The sequence below is a fragment of the Engraulis encrasicolus genome, chromosome 2 (assembly GCF_034702125.1).
Source record: "Engraulis encrasicolus isolate BLACKSEA-1 chromosome 2, IST_EnEncr_1.0, whole genome shotgun sequence".
NCBI lineage: Eukaryota > Metazoa > Chordata > Actinopteri > Clupeiformes > Engraulidae > Engraulis > Engraulis encrasicolus.
In genome coordinates, this window is record NC_085858.1 from 38,834,141 (window position 1) to 38,849,951 (window position 15,811).

General features: G+C 44.6%; 1 protein-coding gene across 1 annotated transcript; it reads right to left on the reverse strand.

Moving 5' to 3' along the window:
• Positions 1 to 1,770: 1,770 nt before the first annotated feature.
• LOC134438596 (lipopolysaccharide-induced tumor necrosis factor-alpha factor homolog) lies at positions 1,771 to 10,387 on the reverse strand. The gene is made up of 5 exons (XM_063188198.1): positions 10,273 to 10,387; positions 6,673 to 6,733; positions 6,015 to 6,146; positions 4,846 to 5,038; positions 1,771 to 2,693 (listed from the first exon to the last, which is right to left on the reverse strand). The coding sequence occupies exons 2-5, from the start codon at positions 6,716 to 6,718 to the stop codon at positions 2,576 to 2,578; spliced, it is 489 nt and encodes a 162-aa protein (XP_063044268.1). The 5' UTR covers positions 6,719 to 6,733; positions 10,273 to 10,387; the 3' UTR covers positions 1,771 to 2,575.
• Between the last annotated feature and the right edge of the window lie 5,424 nt (positions 10,388 to 15,811).

A 15,811-nucleotide genomic window follows, 5' to 3' on the forward strand; every position in this document is an offset into this window, starting at 1 on the left:
AAAATGACCTTTCAATTATGCTTTTGTAAGATATTGACTTAAACATCTGTTGTCAATGTCGTCTTGCGGCTTCATCTCAAGGCCACAAGCACAAGGTTGGACGGGAGGTTAGATAATGAGATGGACACATGCCTAATGGGGTGCATCCCAATATGTGACCTTGCCTCCTCCACTTGCCTCCTCCACTTGCTTCTCGTCATGATGACATCACTGACAACAGCATTATATTTCAATATTTTGCAAAAGCTCAATTGTAAAGTCTTTTTCTCATTTGCAATTGGGATGGTGAGTGAAAAACAGTCCCTCAAAAGTTGTTGTGGCGAGGCTGACAGCTGGGAAACTTTATTGTTTTCTCCACGGAGGAGGGGCCAGGAGGCGGGACGAGGAGACAAGCACAAGTGGAGGAGGCAAGGACACATATTGGGATGCACCCATAGTGTCCTGTATCCTCACTAATGGCTGAAGTGATCTTGAGACTAATCAACAATACTTTGAGTACAGGGTTGAACGGATCATCTGGCATAAAGGGCATTTTCTCAGTGGGCCGACACCTTCTTAGCCGTTTGCGTTTGTTTTGATTTTTCCCTTGGAGACCGGGAGCCTGTACTACGAACGGAGTTCAACCTACCCAGAATTAAGCCAGGGTTAACTTGGTAAACTGGGATTGACAAAACCTGCTACCTTGTCTGGGAGTAACCTGTATTATGATGCTGATTTACATGTTTTTTCTACCCAGAGTTGCCTAAAAACTGCAGTAGCAACCGCTGCCAATCAGAGATCAATTAAGATGAATAATTTCTGCAGTGTATTAAACTGGAATGCTGAGAAATGAAATGAAACGCCAGTGCGCAGTCCCTTCTTAACGTCTCTGACTTACACTTGTGTGCTCGCTTATACTGTGCAATTTAACTATCTTGTTATCCGCAGAACCAGTGTGTGCACTGGTGAATATCAACCTTATACATTATGTTCATCTTAATTATTACTAATAACTGTTACCACACTCTCCACCAACAAAACAACTTTATATTGGCAGTGTCTGTAAAAAGTGTAAAGTGAAAGGGCATTACTAACCAACTTTGCAATCGCAAATGATTGTAAATGATTGTGTGAGCGCCAATTTCACTGATGGTTCGGCAGAAGGGGTGGAATAATTTTGGAATGTGTTCTGTGCCTTTATATATGGCAGAATGATCCTCACTCCCTGGACCAATCTGTTTCAATATTTCAGCCAGAGGGTCCTTCAACCCAAATATAAACTGCTAATGCCAGGTTTGAGATGTAAAGTAAATTGACATGGCAGCATACCTCGCTTCAAACATACCCACCTTTTGGGTTAATTGGAAAGTTACACTGCATGTGACTAAGTTACTCTTGGAGTAACCCATAACCCCACTTCGTAGTACAGGCCTACAGGCCCCAGCCCATGATTTAGATATGGGCTGGTCTATACCAAAAATGCCCGGGACCCACTAGTTTCACGCCCTTTCAGTACTTACGTTGTACGTCACATGGTAATCAAACATTTCAAACAAGCGATTTAGGGTTAGGGTTAGGGTTAGGGTTGACGTAAGACGTAAGTACCGAAAGGGCGTCGAATTAGTGAGTCCCAAAAATGCCCAGGCTGTTTTTAGGGCCCAGCCTAGTCCTCTCTGAGCTGGTGGAAAAGTGGAAAATCATTCATAACAAGCCAGATTACCACTTCACATTCAAAAGGAATGGAAAAAGTCAGTGTTCAATCTCAAAGAAACGAAAAAAGACCCATACATACACAATAACTGGAAATACTTTATATACATAGAAAAATAAATGCCAATCAAAATAACATCCTTTTAGATTATTTATCACCAAATACATACTGATTCTTTTTAATATTGATCATAACATTTTTAAAATGACAGCTTACAGTTTTCTATTGCACATTCTGCAGTTCTTGAAAGTGCTCTACGCTTTGTTACCGGCAGCATCACGTGACCATAGAACACAATGTGTAATAATCTAATATTAACATGGAAACACAGAACAAGTGAGTGAGTGCCCTGATTAATAACAAGAGCAAATCCTGATCCTGAACAGTAACAAAGATGGCAGAGAGACACTGATTGATTTGCAGGGGACTACTCCAGGAGTCCAAGATCCTTTAGAGTCACTGTCCTTCTTCATAACCCATAACCTTCTTCAGTTTACCTACAGTATAATAAACAACTACTCCAGCCACAGCAAGAGCTTCCCTCTCTAGTCCACCCTCAGTGTGCCAGACCAGAGGAATCAATCCCGGATTCAGACAGAAGAAAGAAAACACCGCCACAAATTTCATCCAACCAGCTCTGAGCATCAACGCTGAAATTCATGTTCGACACTCAATTCGGGTGGATGCAGTTACTCTGTGAAGTCTCTTCACCTTGTTACCTTGTGTGTGTCTTAAGGAAATATGGAGCCTGGCAGCGTTTTCGATCTTTACTTTCTGAATCCGGGATGGACAGCTCTGGCAACAGAGGACAGAAGGACGCCAGTGCAACTGGCCAGGGGCCCAGAGCCAAGATGGAGGCCCAGAGCCCAGATGGAGGCCGGGAGGTCAAGAGCAGCACTTCTTCTTCTCCACGTGCAATATGCGGTGGCACCTGGGGCACGAGTGGTAGGCGTCTTTGAAGTGCTTGTGGAGGAGGGGTATGAGACAGCAGCACAACACCAACCTGGAACACACAGGCCACCGTAGTTTTGAGTTTAATTCATTTTCTTAACATTATCCACTCATTCACTCACCAGGGCCGGATTAATGCACAGCCTAGATATGGCTGCAGCCTAGGGCCCCCCACCTGCCAAGGGGCCCTTGATTGGCCAAAAGTGAAAAGTTGTGGAATTGTGACAGGATGCAATAGTGAAAAATTCAAGTGTCGTGTTGAGTACAGTTGATAAATATGTTATCCTTAAAGGGACACTCCACCCATTTTGCATTAGGCTTTCCATTGATAGACACCCAGTCATACTTTTGAATGGTCTTTCAAGAAACTCTCAATTCCCCCTGAGATAGGAGAAATCCGCATTCATCTCTCAACACTTCCTATGTCAATGATGTAAAAATGGTCATTTTGCATCATCGACATAGGAAGTGTAAGAGAGGTGGATTTCTGTTGAGACTACAAGCCTTTTTCCCACCTTTTCAACCCCGCCCATAGGGGGTTGGACCTAATGCTCTAACAGACCTATCACAGATCAGTGTCCCAGTGCTTTTGAAATCACTGGCATTGAGGCTCCAGTAAGCAGTGTTGCCAGATTGGGCTGTTTCCCACCCAATTGGGCTGCTTGGGATGGCCGTCTGCGGGTAAAAATGGCATTTTACAGGAAAACTCGCCCAATCTTTCCCATCGACATCAATAGAATTGGGCGGGATTTAGTGCTTCCAGGCGGATTTTGAGTATTTTTTGGGCTGGAAATCATCACTGGCATAGCTGGAAAGGAGAAGCTGGAGCACACTGCAGCTTAGTTTTCAAGACTTTATTTTGTGCACACACCCGACCAACGTTTTGGTGTTGCTACACCTTCTTCAGAGTCAAATGATAGCAAGAGAGAGACACACATTTCAAGACTCTCACAGGTGATCCCACTTGGTTTGGCTAAATTGGTCTCATCTCATTGCAGGTAATTGGCCCCACCCCCCAACATCAGGACAAGATTGCAGACAATTAGACAGACAGGGTTTGTGGAAAGGCATTTTGGATTCATACTCTAAATTCAGTGGAGCCTCAGGGCATAAATGAGGAACACAATATGTCTTGCTCTCTGTAACAAATTGTTCCTGCATCGGGGCTGTGGTTTTATTGACAATGTTCTTTGTGTATTGTTTTTTTTTTTCACTTTTTAATTTTGTTTTGGGAAGTTGGAAAGCTGTCTAATTGTCTACAATCTTGTCCTGGTGTTGGGGGGGTGGGGTCAATTACCTGCAATGAGATCAGACCAATTTAGCCAAACCAAGTAGGATCACCTGTGAATGTCAAGTCTTGAAATGTGTGTCTCTCTCTTGCTATCATTTGAGTCTGAGGAAGGTGTAGCAACACAGAAATGTTGGTCGCGTGTGTGCACAAAATAAAGTCTTGAAAACTAAGCTGCAGTGTGCTCCAGCTTCTCCTTTCCAGTGATGTCTGTCCCACTGTGATGCACCTGCAAGCAGGGTTGCCAGATGAGGCTGATGATTTCCAGCCCAAAAAATGCTCAAAACCAGCCTAGAAGCTCAAAATCCGACCCAATTCTATTGATTTCTATGGCTAAAATTGGGCGGGTTTTTCTGCTAAAAGCCATTTTTACCCGCACACGACCATCCTAAGCAGCCCAATTGGGCGGGAAACAGCCCAATCTGGCAACACTGCCTGCAAGCTGAGGGAGGGATGATGCATAGAGTCCCAAATAACTGGGTGTGGCCTGTGGAACTTGAGCATTGCAGTGCATTATGGGGATTGTTGTCACAAATCCACAAGCACTAAAAAGTCATTTTCTGCCTTTTCTTGGCCAAGAAGGCACCACATTAGAAATGTATGTTACTATTCTACTATACATATGACCCATTTTCAGTAACATATTCATGTCTCCACCGGTGGAATGCCCCTTTAAAGGGTTATGACACTATTCTGGGGCTTAATACAGTTAAAATCGTTGGTTTTTAAAGATGGTAAAGTGTCTTATTTTTCATGTTAAGCGTTGTCTTGCTTTAAGACAAGTTAAAAGAGGGAGTACGGTATGTAGCTAAGCTAGTGAAAATCAACCTGTACCCTAGGGGCCCCGGGCCATCTTAGTCCGTCCCTGTCTGTCACTCACTCACTCACTCACTCACTCACTCACTCACTCACTCACCCGCAGAGGATGAACACGAAGCACATGATCCATGCGTAGGTCCCGACCTTGTACTGCACCTCGGTGAGGACCTGCTGTTGGCACGAAGGACAGGTGGTCATGCCGGGGTTGTTACCCAGCTGGCGGTCCTCGCTCACGAATCGCTTCACGCCATCAGTCTCTGTGGACGGCGCTGCCACCTGGCCTGCATTCACTGCAAAAACACACAAACCATTCAGTGAGTGTGCAAATGACATATTGCTCCCGTCCTGTTGCCATCTCTGGTGAAAACTAATTACTGGTCTTATTGAGGTGTGACATGCAGGCCACACTTGAACTGGTACATGTATTATGTGCAATAAATAAAAATATGATGGGTAAAATGTAATGGGAGTCCAACAGACACTTGCAAGTCAGTCAGGGCCGCTGACAGCTTTTGCTGGGCCCGGAACAAAACCATCTGAAAAGGGACCCACCTCAATACCTACAATCATGTAATAGGGTCCCAATTCTGGGCCTCTCCATCCTCCATTCCCCCCCGAGATTAGGCGTATTTCTACCTAAATTGTGCCTAAACCAAAACCATCCCCTAAACCTAACCTGTCACAGGGCGTTGTGGAGCACGCCTTAACTTGGAAATGCGTATTGGACACACGCGGTAGTGGATTCAAATCAGCGTGTCATAGATACGCCTATTGCATGATGACATCTTGATCAGGGAAGCCAACAGGAGGGGACAAAGGGATCAATTGTTCCGGGCCCATGTAGGGAGAGGGTCCAGAAATGGGGAAGCATTATATTGTGCATATTTATTGACGGGAGGGGGGGGGAGCCCTTTCAGATACGCGAGTTTGTCCCGGGCCCAGCCAAGGCTGTCAACGGCCCTGGATATAACATCCATATATAACTGAGTCAGGACCGTAACTAGACATTTTCAAATACAGAGGTCAAATACTTCTGTCAAAGTCTTACGTTTGTTTTCATTAATCATTGCCTTGAGGATAAATGGGAGTGGCGTATATAGACTGAATTTATCATTGTTAATCATATATCGATTTTCATCATAGATACATTTTACATTACTGAAAAAGAATACAGAGGACATGACCTCAGTGTCCTCAATGGTAGTTACGGCCATGAACTCAATCACACTTCAGCCCCTTCTACGACAGCCCTGGTCATGGTCATACCATTTTGTACTTGGGCGGTGGTGACGTAGTCATCATTGGCAGCACCTCCAGCTGGGAAGCCTTCGATGGTAGTCGAGGGGGGGGTGAATGGGGTGTGCAAGTGGTACACCCTAACGCCATCCTCTCCACCCACTAAAGACACAAAGACACAGACACACACACACAAACACCTTTTAGACAATGGGAAAAATCGACTTGTGCAGCTTGCATAAACACAGGGAGGAAGGAATGTTGTATCTAGATTTCCTCACACCTCTTGTAAATACCTGGCATTACATCACCATGTATTGGAATGTGTTGATTTAAACTGGCTACAGTTAGATTTTAGATTCACTGATCTGGTCTGGTCAGCAGGTGGAACAGTGTCCCAAACTGCTAGTGTGGGTCTGCCACCTACTCAGGGCTGTAACCAGACATTTTCAAATACCGAGGTGAAATACTGCGTGGTGTACTGTATACTGTACATTCAGAATGCTTCAAATACTTCAGTCAAACTCTTAAGTTCGTTTTTATGAATCACTGCCTTGAGGATAAATGGGAGTGTCATATACAGATGGAATGCATCATTGTTGATCATAGATACATTTTACATTACTGGGAAAAAATACAGAGGACATGACCTCTATGTCCTCAATGGTAGTTACGGCCCTGCACCTACCTGGGATAATATAGGGAGGAGGGTCACCCTTGCCACCTGTGCTCATTGTTTATCACCTTAACTGCAGAGAGAGAGCGAGAGAGAGAGAGAGAGCGAGAGAGAGAGCGAGAGAGAGAGAGAGAGAGAGAGAGAGAGAGTTAACACTTGTTTATTAGCACATTCACAGTTTCACATTACTATAGCCATCTGCATTGGTACAAATTCAGCATGTGTGACAGACAGAGAGACAGAAGTACAAAGATATTCAGTCACACATAACAAAGCAGCATCTGAAAAGAGTGTGGCTGTGGAATGAGAGATCAGTTTAAATATTTTTATGGGCCTATTTTTTATGCCTTTATTGATAGGATAGTATGAGATGCTGACAGGAAGCGAGTAGGAGAGAGAGATGGGGGAGGATTGGGAAATAACCCTGTCCGGGGTCCCCATGGGCATGAAAGCCCAAATGTGGGGGGCTTAGTGGGTGCGCCACAGCGCCCCCAAGAGGAGATCAGTTTACACCTGCATCTAAAATCCAAACGTTTAGTTAGCCTGCTTTCTGAAAGAAGTTCTCCCATACAAGATCTCAAGATGGATATTATACAACCATGCCTTTCCTACCCATTCATTTATCTCAACATGTTAATGTTGGATGAAGCTAGCCCGTCCTCGGCTGACTGTTGGTTTACAATTGGTAGTGTTTAATGTGCACTGCAGTTTTAAAAAAAAAAGTTCCCCCAATATCAGACCAAAACTGACAAAACTCCTTGAACAAAGAACTGAACATCTTAAAAAAACAAAACAAAACAAAAAAACATTCCAGTCTTCTCTGTGATTAGTCCCTGAGAAGCAACCAGTCTTTTACTTTGAAACAACAAGCATGAGCCTGCTAGGCCAGTACGCCTTCAGCTTTTCAGACAGTGATGGGTAGGTTTTACGATTGACCACTAGAGGACATAGTTGTTAAAGTAAACTACCAGACCCAGCTGTGGCTCAAACGGCTGGACACTGCACTACTGCTACGCCGGTGACCAGGGTTCGATTACAGCCTTGGTCATTTTACTGAGCCTTCCCCATCTCTCTCTCCCAACTCATTTCCTGTCCCTCTCATACTGTACTGTCCGGTCTGAAACAACTGCCCCCCCAGGCAAGGCAAACACGCAATATAATCTCAAATCTATGATGTGTAGTAAAATCACTTGTTTTCATTTTTTTACAACCACAACACATTTCAATGACAAATTGTCCAGGTATGCTGTTTTTGCATTATATTGGTGGAAAAGTGGTGGGGACAAGCTAGGTTTATCTCAAAAGTGGTATAGACATGTCCCCACCATCCACACCTATAAAATTACGCCCATGCCTGTTTCTTGGGGCACCATGGAGGAATGGCTTGATGACACCTGGTGACACCTGGGCGATTTCAACATGCGGTGAAAGTGGAATGTGGCAGTGTCACATCTCACCCCGTCACCTGTCACCAGTGTCTTTGCACCTCCATCTGAAAAAGTGCCTCATTGTTCCCATGCCCTGTCGCGGTGACACACCACACCAGTGATTTGTGCCGCCCTGTGCCGTGACTCATGCCAGCAGAATGAATGAACAGCACCGTGCCCAATTCCTAGCAGAGCCAACACCTGCAATTTGTCTGTACATAGGCTGTAGGCCTACAATTTTGTACTAAGTATTTTATTATATTCTTTTTTATTTCTATCTATTTAAAGGAATATAGGTTTTCTTTTTACCAGTGACTGTGTACGCAATTTATTTTGTAATATATCTCTTATTTTCTGGTATGTCTGTCCCTTGCTTCTACCTTTCTTGCTCACTCCACACTTTGACCTTCCACTGCTGTAACTGTTGTTTAATCGCATTGTATATATACGGTAGGCCTACATCTGGACAGTGGCAGCAAAGTTCTTGACCTCTAACCCAAGTCATGTGCTGATGAAGATTAATGAGAAGGTTACCATGGGCTTCAGAATGGCCAGTCCCCCCCCCCCCCCCCCGTCCCCCCCACCGTGTGTATTTGTTCAATCAAGTTAGTTGACTAATTATATTGTCTAATTGGCTTTGTTTTCCCTAGTTGTGGTGATGAGCTAGATTCTGCCGATGTAGAGTGTAACGCTGTTTGTCTTAAGATCAATAACCTGCCATAGACTACAAAAGTATACAGTAGGCCCTTTGTCGAAATTTGACCCAGAATGTCCAAATCTCATGTTTCAATGGGTTATGTTCGTTGGTTCTGACCAATTGTGATTGCATGTTGTCTGTAAATAAATTAACCCAAAGATAACAGATGTAGTTGCCAGAGACTTCTCCACTCACTAGAATGGGGAAAGTGAGGCGAGTGTACCAACACCATGACAAAACTCCCATCAACTCCCATTTGAATCTTGTGGTTCAAAAATCCTGTGGTACTTTGATTATTTAAAAACCACCATTATGACATTAAGGGTGTGTATGTTATCGGTCTGCCATAGAAGACTTGTCACACACACACGCGCACGCACGCACACACACAAAATGAATAGTTCTAGAGCAGGCATTTAGTAACTTGCAGTCAGTCAGTCAGTGACAGGTGTGGTCGGCCTGTGTGAAGTGAACAGACAGCATCAAAGGCACTGTACCTACCCCTCCAACCCTACCCCAGTGTGTTTTCTATAGACGGTTGAGCAATCACGAACCATTAGCTACACCTAAGGAATTCTCTTTGACTGTTTGATGAAAAGGCCTGATCACACATGTGAAAATCCAGCAAATGTCTTCCCTCACATATAACTTGTTACAATTGACAGATTTGTGACTTAACTCCAGCTTGTTGCAATTGTTGTGCTATGGTTACGAAAATAATAATTTAAAAAATGATGTTCCTGATTTGGTCAGCAGCAGCAGATAAAACATGGAATATCGTAGAATCCCTTGACCAACCCATCTTAATTGTAAACTCGAAATTCTGAAACGTGTCAACAATATGAAGGTCGGCCTACTCTTTATCAGGTGTAAAAAGAATGTAAAATCCAATGACAGCTTCCAGCCTGCGACCATGAACTGGCATGTTCACTCAACCGATTCCAATTAGGACAGCCCCTCTATCAGGCAGATGGAATAATTAGTGAACCACCGGTTTCAATTAAGCAGGTGACGAGAAATTAACAGTCATTTGCTGCCTGCCCAGATAGGAAATGGTTTTTTTTGTTCTTTTCTTTGTTTTGCGAGAAAATATCAAGTGATTTCATATAGGTTTCACATTGTGAGATCTTTCTAATGGACATGAAGTGAGAAAGGCATATGATATGTCTGAGACACACCCCATCAGCGGAAGAAGACATTTTAAAGGTGTTTAAATTCAGCTTTAAATCAGACTACTGCCAACATAAAAAGATAGTTATCACCTACAAAAACCCTGTTTCCCTTATTATACAGATTAGGTCTCTTTTCCAAATACAGGCCTAACTTTTGTTTGGCTAAATGCAACAGCTCTTTTAGATGTTGACTTGAAAAACTTTTAGAAGGCTTAGATTTGCTGAACATAAACACCTTTCAAAATGATGACTAGATAGAAAGCTTATCTTAATAAATGCAGACCACGAGAGTAAACAATGGAAGTATGTTTCTTACCTTTGTGCTATCCGTGTGTGTGTGGGAGATCCAAATGATGATCACAGTGGATCTACTACAGTAAACTGAGCCAAGAAAGTCCCGGCACCTTTGGCTTCTCTTGAACCCCACCCAGACCTGTTCTCATGCATATGCATCAGCTGAACAGGAGGAAACAGATGTTACCAGCAAGAAGGCCATAATAGAACACACTGCATCTCTCTCTCTCTCTCTCTCTCTCTCTCTCTCTCTCTCTCTCTCTCTCTCTCTCTCTCTCTCAAACCAGTTTTTCCCTCCATGGTGCATACTTGTCAGGTTGCTCACAAAACGCGATGTCAAAATCCACTCCTCCCCAGTCATGAATTGCCACCTCTCATGCGCAACATGCTTTTGTCGCGCTTTGTTGTGGATAATTATATAATATCAGCACAGTTTTGGCCTGACTGACAATTATGCATTTTTATGCTTAATATTTTATGACTAATGCAATGTAACATATAGGGTCCTTAGAACAGTCCTGGTGTTCCGTAAGGGCCCTCTTGTATGTGGATCATTGTTTGAATTTGTTGAACATGACCCCACCCCACCCCTGAGTTGGTGTCACTGGTTATTGCAAATACATCATTTTAACTCACCATATTCGGAAGAGCTGACAGACACAGTTTCTCTACTTAAACCCAATGACACAAATTTCAAGACAAAGAAAGCTATAAACCGATATGGAATTGTAACTGCAGAACACAAAATGTTGACATTACACAAACCTGAAGTTGCGCAACACAAATACTTCAGGCCTAGGCTATCTAATATCTATAAATCATTACCCCGAAGTTGCCCCATTTTTCTGGGATTTTAAATAGTTTACCTAATGATAAGACACACATTCATATTGGTGAATACAATGGGAACTACATAGGCCTACAGTATATCGAGAAAGTGTTGTATACACAGCACTCAGACAAACAGGCAGGCAGGCAGGCCCACTGTTCAGACAATGGCCTTGAGCACTCGTCACATCGTGTGTCCCCTCTGTCATTTCCCTGCCGTAATGTCCATAAGTACATGCCAGCCATGTCACTGTCACTGTCACTACAATATTACTCAGAGATGTGGTTCGTCAACACAGTGTGCTATAGGATCATTTAAAGGATAACTTCTGCCAATTTCAACATGCAGTTGTAATGCTCACACTACCCTGGACTTGTCAGTACCTGAGATTTTTTTTCTTCAGCCTTTTCTGAGATCCTGGTCATTGTAAAGGGGGCAGGCCTTTGCTTACATAAAAAACATCTTGATTTATTCCCAATAACATCCAGAAGGTAATGCAACATCAGCAGACTACTAGCAAACAGCAATACCTTTCAGGATCATATTTGGAGTAGGCATATGTTAAGAAAGTTTTTAATGTATACAAAGTCTACCCACATTAGAATAGTTCCGATCTCGGAAAGGGCTGAGTTGGAAAATGCAGCATCACCGGGTACTGACAAGTCAAGGGTAGTGTGAGCAATTCAACAGCATATTGAAATTGACATAAGTTATCCTTTAACAGCTGTATGACTGCAATACAAGGCTATTTGTTTTGGAGCTGTGTAACAAAAATGGCGATTTAGTAGTGGCTTACCCAGCTAAATCAATTCAGACAGACGTGTAAAACTCCTAGTGAAATCAGAGGTTAATCCTTCTATCAACAATAAAGGCATGCGTGGCTATTGTATTCCAGTTTATGACTTGCTCAGATTAAATGTATCCACAAAGGTCAGTAAACCTTTGGTATCACCCTGGATAAAAGGGGACGGACCCCACTAGGAACTGGGTTATCCCTGAGTGAAAACATCCCTGGTATCCCAACCCAACCGCACAAATACACCTAGCGCGACACGATTAAAGGGACAGAGAATCGCTTCTGTGCAACAAGAGCGATACGAGCGATTGAAGCGACTACAGTATGTCTGTTACAAGCAGAAGGCAAAGCATTCAAACATTCCCATTGGCTGCACAGTCATTGGCTGTCGTGGCTAGTCGCCGAACCGCGTCATAGAAAGTTGAAAGGATTTCAACTTCAAACTGTTGCTCTCGTCGCGCGAATCGCCTCTGGTCTCCAGAATCGCTTTTGTCGCGCGACTCAAACAAAGTCAATTACTTCCATCGCTTGCCTCGCTCTTGTCACGCTCAGTGTATTTGTGCAGTAATACAGTAGGTGTCACCTCCCTATAGGAGTATCTAGACACAGCTGGGACTAGTATCCCGTCCCGAGTATGGATCCAAGATGGTGAGAAAACCCGGAATCAGGGCCACTGGCAACGTTGGTCAGATTTCTGCTAGAAACTGGGGCCACCCAATAGGACATTTATTGTGAGGCCCATCCCACCAAAGTTGTCTGAGGGCCTATACGCATGAACGGCCGTCCGGGTACTTTGCTCGTGAATGTGCGTTACACCCCTTTTTGGGGGAAAACACACAGAATGTCTCATTAACTTACATCGGCTAGCATAAATGAACACAGTCCATGCTTCAGCCATGGCTGTTTGGCTACATTACTGTATTTGAACAGCCGGCAACACAACACGCTTTCAGCATGTTGAGCGTGATCACCGCTAGTCTACAGGTCCTTGTCTTGCGTTTATTCTTTCCCACCACCACCAATTGACTTGCAATGGCTTTCCCCCCAATGTTTTGCCCCAAAAAAGGGCATAACGCACATGGCAAACGTCACGCCGTTCATGCGTATGTAAAGAGCCTTGTGAATTGTCCTCATCCACCCCCCTCAGCTGCGCTCTTGACTGCTGGAGTGGGATTTGGAGAGGGTGGGATAGGATGGGTGGGGATTGCGGTATGCAGTGTGCGAAAGGACGAACCACCCCTGCACAGGGTTAGGCCTGACTTATTACCATGACAGACTATGAAATAGAGATTCGGAGAATCAGAGGTTCATTCTGCAGATCAAAAAGACAAAAACTAAGTACCATTTGCTCTGACTATACTATGACTGTTTTCTGGAATACCATAGGGAGACTGGATGGATCTGGCGATGACTGTGTATTATACTGGAAGAATGATGTTTTAGTAGTGTAGTGGGTGACTGCGTACTGGAATACATGGTATTTGCAGTGGATGAATTCGGCCTCTTACTGGAGGACTGAGTTACACTGTATGCAGTGCAGTGGGATAGGAATGGGAATGGGATGGGACCCACCCCGGGGCTACAGGGTACAGGGTTGGGCCCTGCAGTGGACGAGAGAGGGTGTGCCTGCCTCTGCACCGTCCGGGGTGGAGAGAGACTGGGAGCGGCGGCATGGGAGTGCGCTCCCCGGTCGTCATGCATGTGCGTGTGTGTGTGTGTTGTCACCATCACGGACGGCAGGCAGGCAGGTCATGTCTCAGCTATGGAGGCAGACAGGCAGCCAGGTAGTTAGGCAGGGAGGGAGGCAGGGAGGCAAATTGACGTGCATGTCAACTCTACGTACTACTGCCACACCACAGAGGAGAGGAGGCGACGCGACTGTCGAGCCGGCTCAGTGGCATTCCTCCGCCACGCTCCTGTGCTCTACTCTGGCCAAGCCCTTCTCTTCTCTCCTCTCCCTGTACCTCCCTCCCTCCCTTCCAGCCTCAAGTACTTCCACGAACAGCACACACCTACAGGCGCACACACACACACACACATGAGATGCACGCACACACATGGGACGCACACACACACACACACACACACACACACACACACACACACACACACACACACACACACACACACACACACACACACACACACACACACACACAAACACGAGACGAACACACACACTCACACACACTCTGTCTCTCTCTCTCTCTCACACACACACACACACACACAGACACACACACTCTCTCTCTCTCTCTCTCTCTCTCTCTCTCTCTCTCTCTCTCTCTCTCTCTCTCTCTCTCTCTCTCTCTCACACACACACACACACACACACACACACACACACACACACACACACACACACACACACACACACACACACACACACACACACACACACACACACTTCTACCCACCATTAGAGGCCTGGAATGGTTAACCTTCACGCAGGACTTTTTCTGATTGAAATGGATCACACATAATAATTAGCGACTACATGTCCACAGACATGTTCCTATAGTCCTTCTCTCCTATGCCTCCTGTAATTATACTGTATATTGTTGAATAATCCCCCTATCTTTTACAGAACTCATCTTGAATGTAATGCTGAGTGTCCTGTTCTACACTATATTGTAACAGGAGAACTCAAGGACAGAGCTCTCAGATATTATTATTTTAATTGCTCTCAAGTGTGTCAGATTCAGAGTTAAACCATTCATAATATGCTTTATGTGGGATTCAGTACTCATTAAAAACTGTGAACAGAGAAAAATCCTCAGGTGATGAGCAGGTGTGAGCAGATCTCCTGCATAGGCCTGTTGTAACTTCAGTTCAGACGAGAGACAAGTATTCACATATTTTTTTCAAACTTTCGACTTTACTGATGACAGGACAGTATGAGAGGTGGACAGGAAGCGAATGGGGAGAGCGACGGGGTACAGGCTGGCCAATGACCTGGGCTGAGAATCGAACCCGGGTTGGCTGCACGCACAGCAGATGAGTGCCCCACCACTAGGCCACGGCAGGGCCGTGTTTATACTTGTAATGAGTCATCTTTGCATTGTACGGCAAATCTGATGTATGTATGGTACGGTACAGTCATCTTGATGTGACGTTGGCATGTGACAAACATACTAACCCCACAGCGTCATACTCATCTGCCGAGCCGAGTCATGCCCAACCCCTCATGGAGTCATGGGGACTGGCCGGGCCCAACAATAACAACAAGCTCTCTTTGTTTCCTTAATTCCTCGTGTTTCGGTCTGCCAGGCTGTCAAGTGAGTTCCATTGTTGACATGATACCAGTGTTGATATAAAAAAAAATTAATGAGCGGGTTACACATTGTAGGGGAGTAGGGTCTAAATATTTGCTCTAAATATTTGTTTTCTAATGTTTGGAGTTTATTCAGTTTTGAAGTGGCCTGATGGTTTTCTCTCTTTTTTTCTTTTTATATTCTTGTCAACAATCAGTTGTATATTTACTTGCTTTGTTTTGATCTCCATAACCGGCGTGGTTGCCATTCTGGTTGTCAGTACGCCGGAAAGGGGCATGGACATTGTCAGTCACACACTGACCTCATACATCTGGAAAGAGCATCAAAGGGAAAAGGGAATTTAACGGTGTCATTTGATTACGCATGCAGGATTTCACAGGCGGCACAGTGGCAGTGTGGGACACCACAGCAGTAGTGGCTACCGTAGTGATGTCATGGTAGTAGCCAGCCATCCACATACTATAGACAGAAACTCCCCTGGGAAGTCATCAATGACAGCTCCATTGGCAAATTTCTCAGGTGACGTCAGGCATCTTTGATTCAGTGCATTCGAAGGAGATATAACTTGCATCCAGTGGCATTTACATAAGATATCATACATACTGTATACATCAGGGGTGTCAAACATAAGGCCCGGGGGCCGGATGCGGCCCGCCAGATG